Below are 12,375 nucleotides of genomic sequence, written 5' to 3'. Positions count from 1 at the left end.
CAGCTCTGGAGTCAGCATTGTGAAATTCTGTAATCCCAAAAATAAACCTTTGTTTAAAGACCTTATAAAAAGATTGTAATCCGTTGTGTAGAAAGATACAATGTGCAGTGTGTGTCTCCTTGTGTAACATTATTGTGGAAAATACCTTACTTACAGTACCGCTCACGTGACCCGCTGGAGCTCTTCTTCCATACTGCAGAGGGAGGGGCCAAGATCCCCAATGACGACAGCCCCACTCTGAGTACTGCAGTGGGAGGGGCTTGATAAAGTTTTATTGAAAAAAAAAAACAGCTGACATCAGCCGGGAGGAGAGGAGAAGAACTGCGGCGGGTCACGTGAGCGCCCAGCAGTGCTGTAAATAAGGTATTTTCCACAATAAAGGGAGACACACTGCACATTATATAATCTTTTTACAGAACGGATTACATGTTTTTACAAGGACTTGAACTAGGGCTTATTTTTGGGGTAGGGCTTATATTGCAGCCATCCCAGAAACTCACGCTAGGTCTTATTTTCGGAGAAACAGGGTAACTTTTCATGTAATGACCTCCAGAGACGGGAGACGTGGAATCTGTTTATTGATGAATAACCAAAGTTTTTCTTTTGTATGTTGATGCAAAAAATGTAATAAAAATATCTTTAAAAAAAGGTTTGAAAGTCAGAGAATGCCTGTGGGGGAGGGTATGCCTTCGGGGGAGGGGTGGGGACGCCTGCGGGGGAGGGGTGGGGGGGGGTTGGGTCATTCCAAGGTCTATTCTTTGCTCCCCCACCAGCTCGTCTCTCCCGAGGATCCGGAAGTCTCGTCATTCCCGGGCTGTCGGAAGTTCTGTCCCGTGCCGTGTCCCCGATCATTGGCCCGGGTCCTGCTCTATGCTTTCCTCAGACGGTTCCTCCACTGTGATGAGGATCGGGATCGGCTTCGGCTGCTCCATCTTCTTCTGCTTCTCTGAGGCCTCCAGCCTGCGAGGAACTCGAGAGGCGACTTTAGGAGTAGGAGGTTCACTCGCCCGGCTCTCCTTCTCGTCCTCGGTGTTTTCCTCCTCGTCGATCCGATAGTCCTGGTCGATCTCGCTGTAGTGGACGTTGTTGGGGGATCCTTCTCCTCTGAGGCGGACCAGGGGATTGCGAGGACCTCGGCCCATGAGGTTTTTCATGCCGATGGCGGGGGAGGGGAGGAAGCGGCTGAGCATGGGGGTGCGAGCGCGGGGGAGGTTTGGGGTGGCGGCCACTTGTTGGTGTTGATCCGGATCCCCATCGATGCTGAAAGGGAAGGAGATGTTTGTTACTATGATGGCCGGGGGTGGGGAACCCCCTTCCAGGAGTGAAGTGACACTTCATTGGTTATACTCGGGGGCGGACTGATAACTCATGGGGCCCCCAGGCAATAGGAGATTATGGGGCCCCCGAGCAATAGGAGATTATGGGGCCCCCGAGCAATAGGAGATTATGGGGCCCCCGAGCAATAGGAGATTATGGGGCCCCCGAGCAATAGGAGATTATGGGGCCCCCAGGCAATAGGAGATTATGGGGCCCCCGAGCAATAGGAGATTATGGGGTCCCCGGGCAATAGGAGATTATGGGGCCCCCGAGCAATAGGAGATTATGGGGCCCCCGGGCAATAGGAGATTATGGGGCCCCCGGGCAATAGGAGATTATGGGGCCCCCGGGCAATAGGAGATTATGGGGCCCCCGAGCAATAGGAGATTATGGGGCCCCCGAGCAATAGGAGATTATGGGGCCCCCGAGCAATAGGAGATTATGGGGCCCCCGAGCAATAGGAGATTATGGGGCCCCCAGGCAATAGGAGATTATGGGGCCCCCAGGCAATAGGAGATTATGGGGCCCCCGAGCAATAGGAGATTATGGGGCCCCCAGGCAATAGATTATGGGGCCCCCGAGCAATAGGAGATTATGGGGCCCCCAAGCAATAGGAGATTATGGGGCCCCCGAGCAATAGGAGATTATGGGGCCCCCGAGCAATAGGAGATTATGGGGCCCCCGAGCAATAGGAGATTATGGGGCCCCCAGGCAATAGGAGATTATGGGGCCCCCGGGCAATAGGAGATTATGGGGCCCCCGAGCAATAGGAGATTATGGGGCCCCCGAGCAATAGGAGATTATGGGGCCCCCGAGCAATAGGAGATTATGGGGCCCCCGAGCAATAGGAGATTATGGGGCCCCCGAGCAATAGGAGATTATGGGGCCCCCGAGCAATAGGAGATTATGGGGCCCCCAGGGAATAGGAGATTATGGGGCCCCCAGGAAATAGATTATGGGACCACACACAGGAGGTACTGGAGAGGCGGGGCAGCAATAATGTTGGGGTTTTACTGAGGCTGGCAACCCTGATGGGGCCCCCTAGTGGCATGGGGCCCTTGGGCAGTGCCCGAGTACCCAAATAGTCAGTCCGCCTCTGGTTATACTTCAAATTGAGCGCATCAAACAAACATGTTATACTTACCTGCTCTGTGTAATGGTTTTAGCACCCCCATCCTCTTCTTGGGACCCTTCCCCCCCCCTGAGTGCCCCCAATAGCAAGCTGCCTGTCCCCTCCCTCGCTACTGGCTCTGATTGACAGCAGCAACATTCCAAGGGGGGGGGGAAACAAGGTTCCTCTATAGTTTCCTGGGTCACTGGGGAAGCTCTCTGATTGGATGCTGCCTCTATGTGACTGGCGACCATTTTGGGTCAGGCACAGCATATTTGGTGTGGGGGGTAGTGTAGGGACAGGTCACCCGCCTGGCAGGGACAGTGATGAGTAGGGGGAGATTCCGGAGGAGTAGGGGGAGGTTCCGGAGGAGTAGGGGGAGGTTCCGGAGAAGTAGGGGGAGGTTCCGGAGGAGGGGTAGGGGGAGGTTCCGGAGGAGTAGGGAGAGGCTCCGGAGGAGCAGGGGGAGGTTCCAGAGGAGCAGGGAGAGGCTCCAGAGGGGTAGGGGGAGGTTCCGGAGGAGGAGGAGTAGGGAGAGGTTCCTGGAGGAGTAGGGGTAGGAGTAGGGGGAGGTTTCGGAGGAGTAGGGGGAGGTTCCGGAGGGGTAGGGGGAGGCTTCGGGGGAGTAGGGAGAGGTTCCGGAGGAGTAGGGGGAGGAGGAGTAGGGAGAGGCTCCGGAGGGGCAGGGAGAGGTTCCGGAGGAGCAGGGAGAGGTTCCGGAGGAGTAGGGGGTGGTTCCGGGGGAGTAGGGAGGGGCTCCGGAGGAGCAGGGGGAGGTTCCGGAGAAGCAGGGGGAGGTTCCGGAGGAGCAGGGGGAGGTTCCGGAGGAGCAGGGGGAGGTTCCGGAGGAGTAGGGGGAGGTTCCGGGTGAGTAGGGAGAGCTTCCGGAGAAGTAGGGGGAGGAGTAGGGAGCGGTTCCAGGGGAGTAGGGAGGAGAAGGGGGAGGCTCTGGAGGAGCATTGGGAGGTTCCGGAGGAGCAGGGAGAGGTTCCGGAGGAGCAGGGGAGGCTCTGGAGGAGTAGGGGGAGGTTCCGGAGGAGCAGGGGAGGTTCCAGAGGAGTAGGGGGAGGTTCCGGAGGAGTAGGGAGCGGTTCCGAGGGGAGTAGGGAGGGGCTCTGGAGGGGCAGGGGGAGGTTCCGGAGGAGTAGGGGAGGAGTAGGGGGAGGTTCCGGAGGAGGAGGGGGAGGTTCCGGAGGAGAAGGGGGAGGTTCCAGAGGAGCAGGGGGAGGTTCCCGAGGAGCAGGGGGCGGTTCCGGAGGAGAAGGGGCGGTTACGGAGGAGAAGGGGGAGGTTCCGGGGGAGTAGGGGGAGGTTCCGGAGGAGCAGTGGGAGGAGAAGGGGGAGGTTCCGGGGGAGTAGGGGGAGGTTCCGGAGGAGCAGGGGAGGAGTAGGGTGAGGTTCCGGAGGAGCAGGGAGAGGTTCCGGAGGAGTAGGGGGAGGTTCCGGAGGAGCAGAAGAGGTTCCGGAGGAGCAGGGGAGGTTCCGGAGGGGCAGGGGGCGGTTCCGGAGGAGGAGGGGGAGGTTCCGGAGGAGCAGGGGGAGGCTCCGGAGGAGCAGGGAGAGGTTCCGGAGGAGCAGGGGGAGGTTCGGGAGGAGCAGGGGAGGTTCCGGAGGGGCAGGGGGAGGTTCCGGAGGAGGAGGGGGAGGTTCCGGAGGGGCAGGGGGAGGTTCCGGAGGAGCAGGGGGAGGTTCCGGAGGAGAAGGGGGCGGTTCCGGAGGAGAAGGGGGAGGTTCCGGAGGAGTAGGGGGAGGTTCCGGAGGAGAAGGGGGCGGTTCCGGAGGAGAAGGGGGCGGTTCCGGAGGAGTAGGGGGAGGTTCCGGAGGAGAAGGGGGAGGTTCCGGAGTAGGGGGAGGTTCCCGAGGAGCAGGGGGAGGTTCCGGAGGAGAAGGGGGAGGTTCCGGAGGAGAAGGGGGAGGTTCCGGAGGAGTAGGGGGAGGTTCCGGAGGAGGAGGGGGAGGAGCAGGGGGAGGTTCCGGAGGAGAAGGGGGAGGTTCTGGAGGAGGAGGGCGAGGAGCAGGGGGAGGTTCCTGAGGAGAAGGGGGAGGAGAAGGGGGAGGAGCAGGGGGAGGTTCCGGAGGAGCAGGGGGAGGTTCCGGAGGAGGGGGAGGAGTAGGGGGAGGTTCCGGAGGAGAAGGGGGAGGTTCCGGAGGAGAAGGGGAGGCTCCGGAGGAGTAAGGGAGGAGCAGGGGGAGGTTCCGAAGGAGAAGGGGGCGGTTCCGGAGGAGAAGGGGGCGGTTCCGGAGGAGTAGGGGGAGGTTCCGGAGGAGAAGGGGGCGGTTCCGGAGGAGTAGGGGGCGGTTCCAGAGGAGAAGGGGGGGTTCCGGAGTAGGGGGCGGTTCCGGAGGAGAAGGGGGCGGTTCCGGAGGAGTAGGGGGCGGTTCCAGAGGAGCAGGGGGCGGTTCTGGAAGAGAAGGGGGAGGTTCCGGAGGAGAAGGGGCGGTTCCGGAGGAGCAGGGGGAGGTTCCGGAGGAGAAGGGGGAGGCTCCGGAGGAGTAGGGGGAGGTTCCGGAGGAGTAGGGGGAGGTTCCGGAGGAGTAGGGGGAGGTTCCGGAGGAGAAGGGGGCGGTTCCGGAGGAGTAGGGGGAGGTTCCCGAGGAGCAGGGGGAGGTTCCGGGGGAGTAGGGGGAGGTTCCGGGGGAGTAGGGGGAGGTACCAGAGGAGAAGGGGGAGGTTCCGGAGGAGAAGGGGGCGGTTCCGGAGGAGGAGGTTCCGGAGGAGGAGGGGGAGGTTCCGGAGGAGCAGGGGGGCGGTTCCGGAGGAGTAGGGGGAGGAGGAGGGGGAGTAGGGGGAGGTTCCGGGGGAGTAGGGGGAGGTACCAGAGGAGAAGGGGGAGATTCCGGAGGAGAAGGGGGCAGTTCCGGAGGGGGAGGTTCCGGAGGAGTAGGGGGAGGTTCCGGAGGAGAAGGGGGAGGTTCCGGAGGAGAAGGGGGTGGTTCCGGAGGAGTAGGGGAGGAGCAGGGGGAGGTTCCGGAGGAGAAGGGGAGGACAGGGACACTCCATCCTTTCTGGAAACGTTCCCACTTGCGCTTGGGACGTAAAGCCGCATTCCTCCCCTCAATACAGAAGCTTCCTTCACCCTCTTACAGTCTAATACGTCTTTCTGAAGATTTGATTGGTCACTTATATTTATCCAATGTAAATCTCCTGATCCATCCACCCCTCCCCCCTCCAGTCAGGGCCCCCGGGAAAGGGGCCCCATTGCTCCTTCATTATGCTGAATATTTTACGCACCGCATGTCGAAGGTGGAGCCCATGAACGAGGGTTTCAGCGTCTCGGCGGCGGTGGCGACGGTGTATGGCGGCAGCGCCATTTGCTCATCCCAGTATTTGTCTTTCAGCATCGGCGGCAGGTTCTGGTACATGTCATCCACCGAGAGAAGGGAGACCTGGAAGCACAGCGGGGGACACAGGACATGTTTTCTGGATGGTCAGAGAATTACATGGAAAATGAACGAGTGGCGCGCTCAGGGCCGATCCTCCCGATAGGCTCACGATGCAAGGGCCCCAGGGAGGTCAGGATCGGCACTGGGCGCGGTGATCGTCCAATGAGAAAAGAGGAGCCCAAACCTCCTCCTATCAGAGACTTACCAGAATGTTCCCGGCCCCTCAATGTGTCACCAGAAAGGGGCGGAGCTTTGCCCACAAGGATATCCTCCTTTATCCCCCCCGGCGGTGTTAGGAATCGGATTTCAGGTGACAACGAGGAGAATAAGATTTCCTGTCATCTGCCCAGTCTTCCCACACAGAGGTAATCCGGCTCTGAGCAATCCTCTTTTATTGTTCAGTGAAAATAAAACAGACTTGCAGAGACTGTTCCGCCCCCTTGCTGTGAGTGACAGGTTATTTGCATATCTTGTGCACTAGCTTGGAGACATGCACAGCCCCCTCCCATCCTCTCCTCTCCCAGGATTGGCTGCCTTTCCTGTGTGTTGCCCGGGTGTTTCTCATGATATGGGGGAGTGAACAGCCAGAGACAAGGGATTGGGGGAGATGGGCAGAGGAGAAGCTCCAGGGGTCTTATTATTGTGTCTGAGGTCACCTGATCACAGATGTGGGGGAGGGGTGGATTTCTCACTTTTAATACTTACTCCCAGTAAGTTATTTTATATTTCATGCAGGACACGGGACAGACCACTAGGGGGACAAAGGGGGGGTGTCATTATTTCATGCAGGACACGGGACAGACCACTAGGGGGACAAAGGGGGGTGTCATTATTTCATGCAGGACACGGGACAGACCACTAGGGGGACAAAGGGGGGTGTCATTATTTCATGCAGGACACGGGACAGACCACTAGGGGGACAAAGGGGGTGTCATTATTTCATGCAGGACACGGGACAGACCACTAGGGGGACAAAGGGGGTGTCATTTCATGCAGGACACGGGACAGACCACTAGAGGGACAAAGGGGGTGTCATTTCATGCAGGACACGGGACAGACCACTAGGGGAACAAAGGGGGTGTCATTATTTCATGCAGGACACGGGACAGACCACTAGGGGGACAAAGGGGGTGTCATTTCATGCAGGACACGGGACAGACCACTAGGGGGACAAAGGGGGTGTCATTTCATGCAGGACACTGGACAGACCACTAGGGGGGCACAGGGGGTGTCATTATTTCATGCAGGACACGGGACAGACCACTAGGGGGACAGAGGGGGGGTGTCATTATTTCATGCAGGACACGGGACAGACCACTAGGGGGACAAAGGGGGGTGTCATTATTTCATGCAGGACACGGGACAGACCACTAGGGGGACAAAGGGGGTGGTGTCATTATTTCATGCAGGACACGGGACAGACCACTAGGGGGACAAAGGGGGGGTGTCATTATTTCATGCAGGACACGGGACAGACCACTAGGGGGACAAAGGGGGTGTGTCATTATTTCATGCAGGACACGGGACAGACCACTAGAGGGACAAAGGGGGCGTGTCATTATTTCATGCAGGACACGGGACAGACCACTAGGGGGACAAAGGGGGTGTCATTATTTCATGCAGGACACGGGACAGACCACTAGAGGGACAAAGGGGGGTGTCATTATTTCATGCAGGACACGGGACAGACCACTAGGGGGACAAAGGGGTGTGTCATTATTTCATGCAGGACACGGGGCAGACCACTAGGGGGACAAAGGGGGGTGTCATTATTTCATGCAGGACACGGGACAGACCACTAGGGGGACAAAGGGGCGTGTCATTATTTCATGCAGGACACGGGACAGACCACTAGGGGGACAAAGGGGGTGTCATTATTTCATGCAGGACACGGGACAGACCACTAGGGGGACAAAGGGGGGTGTCATTATTTCATGCAGGACACGGGACAGACCACTAGGGGGACAAAGGGGGTGTGTCATTATTTCATGCAGGACACAGGACAGACCACTAGGGGGGCACAGGGGGTGTCATTATTTCATGCAGGACACGGGACAGACCACTAGAGGGACAAAGGGGGGTGTCATTATTTCATGCAGGACACGGGACAGACCACTAGGGGGACAAAGGGGGTGTCATTATTTCATGCAGGACACGGGGCAGACCACTAGGGGGACAAAGGGGGTGTCATTATTTCATGCAGGACACGGGACAGACCACTAGGGGGACAAAAGGGGTGTCATTATTTCATGCAGGACACGGGGCAGACCACTAGGGGGACAAAGGGGGTGTCATTATTTCATGCAGGACACGGGACAGACCACTAGGGGGACAAAGGGGGGGTGTCATTATTTCATGCAGGACACGGGACAGACCACTAGGGGGACAAAGGGGGGGTGTCATTATTTCATGCAGGACACGGGACAGACCACTAGGGGGACAATGGGGGGGTGTCATTATTTCATGCAGGACACGGGACAGACCACTAGGGGGACAAAGGGGGGGTGTCATTATTTCATGCAGGACACGGGACAGACCACTAGGGGGACAAAGGGGGGGTATCATTATTTCATGCAGGACACGGGACAGACCACTAGAGGGACAAATGGGGGTGGCATTATTTCATGCAGGACACAGGACAGACCACTAGGGGGACAAAGGGGGTGTCATTATTTCAAGCAGGACACGGGACAGACCACTAGGGGGACAATGGGGGGGGTGTCATTATTTCATGCAGGACACGGGACAGACCACTAGGGGGACAAAGGGGGGTGTTTCATTATTTCATGCAGGACACGGGACACACCACTAGGGGGACAAAGGGGGTGTCATTATTTCATGCAGGACACGGGACAGACCACTAGGGGGACAAAGGGGGGTGTGTCATTATTTCATGCAGGACATAGGACAGACCACTAGGGGGACAAAGGGGGGGTATCATTATTTCATGCAGGACACGGGACAGACCACTAGGGGGACAAAGGGGGGGTGTCATTATTTCATGCAGGACACGGGACAGACCACTAGGGGGACAAAGGGGGGTGTCATTATTTCATGCAGGACACGGGACAGACCACTAGGGGGACAAAGGGGGGGTGTCATTATTTCATGCAGGACACGGGACAGACCACTAGGGGGACAAAGGGGGGTGTTTCATTATTTCATGCAGGACACGGGACACACCACTAGGGGGACAAAGGGGGGGTGTCATTATTTCATGCAGGACACGGGACAGACCACTAGGGGGACAAAGGGGGGGTGTCATTATTTCATGCAGGACACGGGACAGACCACTAGGGGGACAAAGGGGGGGGTGTCATTATTTCATGCAGGACACGGGACAGACCACTAGGGGGGGACAAAGGGGGCTTGTCATTATTTCATGCAGGACACGGGACAGACCACTAGGGGGACAAAGGGGGGGTGTTTCATTATTTCATGCAGGACACGGGACAGACCACTAGGGGGACAAAGGGGGGGTGTCATTATTTCATGCAGGACATGGGACAGACCACTAGGGGGACAAAGGGGGGTGTTTCATTATTTCATGCAGGACACGGGACAGACCACTAGGGGGACAAAGGGGGCATGTCATTATTTCATGCAGGACATGGGACAGACCACTAGGGGGACAAAGGGGGGTGTCATTATTTCATGCAGGACACGGGACAGACCACTAGGGGGACAAAGGGGCGTGTCATTATTTCATGCAGGACACGGGGCAGACCACTAGGGGGACAAAGGGGGTGTCATTATTTCATGCAGGACACGGGACAGACCACTAGGGGGACAAAGGGGGGGGTGTCATTATTTCATGCAGGACACGAGACAGACCACTAGGGGGACAAAGGGGGTGTCATTATTTCATGCAGGACACGGGACAGACCACTAGGGGGGGGACAAAGGGGGCATGTCATTATTTCATGCAGGACATGGGACAGACCACTAGGGGGACAAAGGGGGGTGTCATTATTTCATGCAGGACATGGGACAGACCACTAGGGGGACAAAGGGGGGGTGTCATTATTTCATGCAGGACACGGGACAGACCACTAGGGGGACAAAGGGGGGTGTTTCATTATTTCATGCAGGACACGGGACAGACCACTAGGGGGGGACAAAGGGGGCATGTCATTATTTCATGCAGGACATGGGACAGACCACTAGGGGGACAAAGGGGGGTGTCATTATTTCATGCAGGACATGGGACAGACCACTAGGGGGACAAAGGGGGGGTGTCATTATTTCATGCAGGACACGGGGCAGACCACTAGGGGGACAAAGGGGGTGTCATTATTTCATGCAGGACACTGGACAGACCACTAGGGGGACAAAGGGGGGTGTCATTATTTCATGCAGGACACGAGACAGACCACTAGGGGGACAAAGGGGGTGTCATTATTTCATGCAGGACACGGGACAGACCACTAGGGGGGGACAAAGGGGGCATGTCATTATTTCATGCAGGACATGGGACAGACCACTAGGGGGACAAAGGGGGGTGTCATTATTTCATGCAGGACATGGGACAGACCACTAGGGGGACAAAGGGGGGTGTCATTATTTCATGCAGGACACGGGACAGACCACTAGGGGGACAAAGGGGGGTGTCATTATTTCATGCAGGACACGGGACAGACCACTAGGGGAACAAAGGGGGGGGGGTGTCATTATTTCATGCAGGACACGGGACAGACCACTAGGGAGATAAAGGGGGGTGTCATTATTTCATGCAGGACACGGGACAGACCACTAGGGGGACAAAGGGGGGTGTTTCATTATTTCATGCAGGACACGGGACAGACCACTAGGGGGGACAAAGGGGGGTGTCAATATTTCATGCAGGACACGGGACAGACCACTAGGGGGACAAAGGGGGGTGTCATTATTTCATGCAGGACACGGGACAGACCACTAGGGGGACAAAGGGGGTGTGTCATTATTTCATGCAGGACACTGGGCAGACCACTAGGGGGACAAAGGGGGGGTATCATTATTTCATGCAGGACACGGGACAGACCACTAGAGGGACAAATGGGGGTGGCATTATTTCATGCAGGACACAGGACAGACCACTAGGGGGACAAAGGGGGGTGTCATTATTTCATGCAGGACACGGGACAGACCACTAGGGGGACAAAGGGGGGGTGTCATTATTTCATGCAGGACACGGGACAGACCACTAGGGGGACAAAGGGGGGTGTCATTATTTCATGCAGGACACGGGACAGACCACTAGGGGGACAAAGGGGGGTGTCATTATTTCATGCAGGACACGGGACAGACCACTAGGGGGACAAAGGGGGGTTTCATTATTTCATGCAGGACACGGGACAGACCACTAGGGGGACAAAGGGGGGTGTCATTATTTCATGCAGGACACGGGACAGACCACTAGGGGGACAAAGGGGGGTGTCATTATTTCATGCAGGACACGGGACAGACCACTAGGGGGACAAAGGGGGTGTGTCATTATTTCATGCAGGACATGGGAGAGACCACTAGGGGGACAAAGGGGGTGGTGTCATTATTTCATGCAGGACACGGGACAGACCACTAGGGAGACAAAGGGGGGGTGTCATTATTTCATGCAGGACACGGGACAGACCACTAGGGGAACAAAGGGGGGGGGGTGTCATTATTTCATGCAGGACACGGGACAGACCACTAGGGAGACAAAGGGGGGTGTCATTATTTCATGCAGGACACGGGACAGACCACTAGGGGGACAAAGGGGGGTGTTTCATTATTTCATGCAGGACACGGGACAGACCACTAGGGGGGACAAAGGGGGGTGTCAATATTTCATGCAGGACACGGGACAGACCACTAGGGGGACAAAGGGGGGTGTCATTATTTCATGCAGGACACGGGACAGACCACTAGGGGGACAAAGGGGGTGTGTCATTATTTCATGCAGGACACTGGGCAGACCACTAGGGGGACAAAGGGGGGGTATCATTATTTCATGCAGGACACGGGACAGACCACTAGAGGGACAAATGGGGGTGGCATTATTTCATGCAGGACACAGGACAGACCACTAGGGGGACAAAGGGGGGTGTCATTATTTCATGCAGGACACGGGACAGACCACTAGGGGGACAAAGGGGGGGGTGTCATTATTTCATGCAGGACACGGGACAGACCACTAGGGGGACAAAGGGGGGGTGTCATTATTTCATGCAGGACACGGGACAGACCACTAGGGGGACAAAGGGGGGTGTCATTATTTCATGCAGGACACGGGACAGACCACTAGGGGGACAAAGGGGGGTGTCATTATTTCATGCAGGACACGGGACAGACCACTAGGGGGACAAAGGGGGGTTTCATTATTTCATGCAGGACACGGGACAGACCACTAGGGGGACAAAGGGGGGTGTCATTATTTCATGCAGGACACGGGACAGACCACTAGGGGGACAAAGGGGGGTGTCATTATTTCATGCAGGACACGGGACAGACCACTAGGGGGACAAAGGGGGTGTGTCATTATTTCATGCAGGACATGGGACAGACCACTAGGGGGACAAAGGGGGTGGTGTCATTATTTCATGCAG

At 57.1% G+C, this 12,375-nt stretch overlaps 1 protein-coding gene across 1 annotated transcript in view; it reads right to left on the bottom strand.

The window, feature by feature from the left end:
* Positions 1-799: 799 nt before the first annotated feature.
* BEST4 (bestrophin 4) overlaps positions 800-12,375 on the bottom strand; it is a 35,737-nt gene continuing 24,161 nt past the window's right edge. Inside the window, exons 7-8 of the mRNA XM_040334789.1 lie at positions 5,661-5,815; positions 800-1,260 (exon numbers count right to left, since the gene is read on the bottom strand). Coding sequence (XP_040190723.1) covers positions 849-1,260; positions 5,661-5,815 — 567 coding nt within the window. The 3' untranslated portion in view covers positions 800-848. The remainder of the gene's footprint in view (positions 1,261-5,660; positions 5,816-12,375) is intronic.

This window comes from Rana temporaria, unplaced genomic scaffold (genome assembly GCF_905171775.1).
Source record: "Rana temporaria unplaced genomic scaffold, aRanTem1.1, whole genome shotgun sequence".
Taxonomy (NCBI): domain Eukaryota; kingdom Metazoa; phylum Chordata; class Amphibia; order Anura; family Ranidae; genus Rana; species Rana temporaria.
The sequence above is the reverse complement of the archived record's forward strand: the minus strand, read 5'-3'. Positions and strand labels throughout refer to the sequence as shown.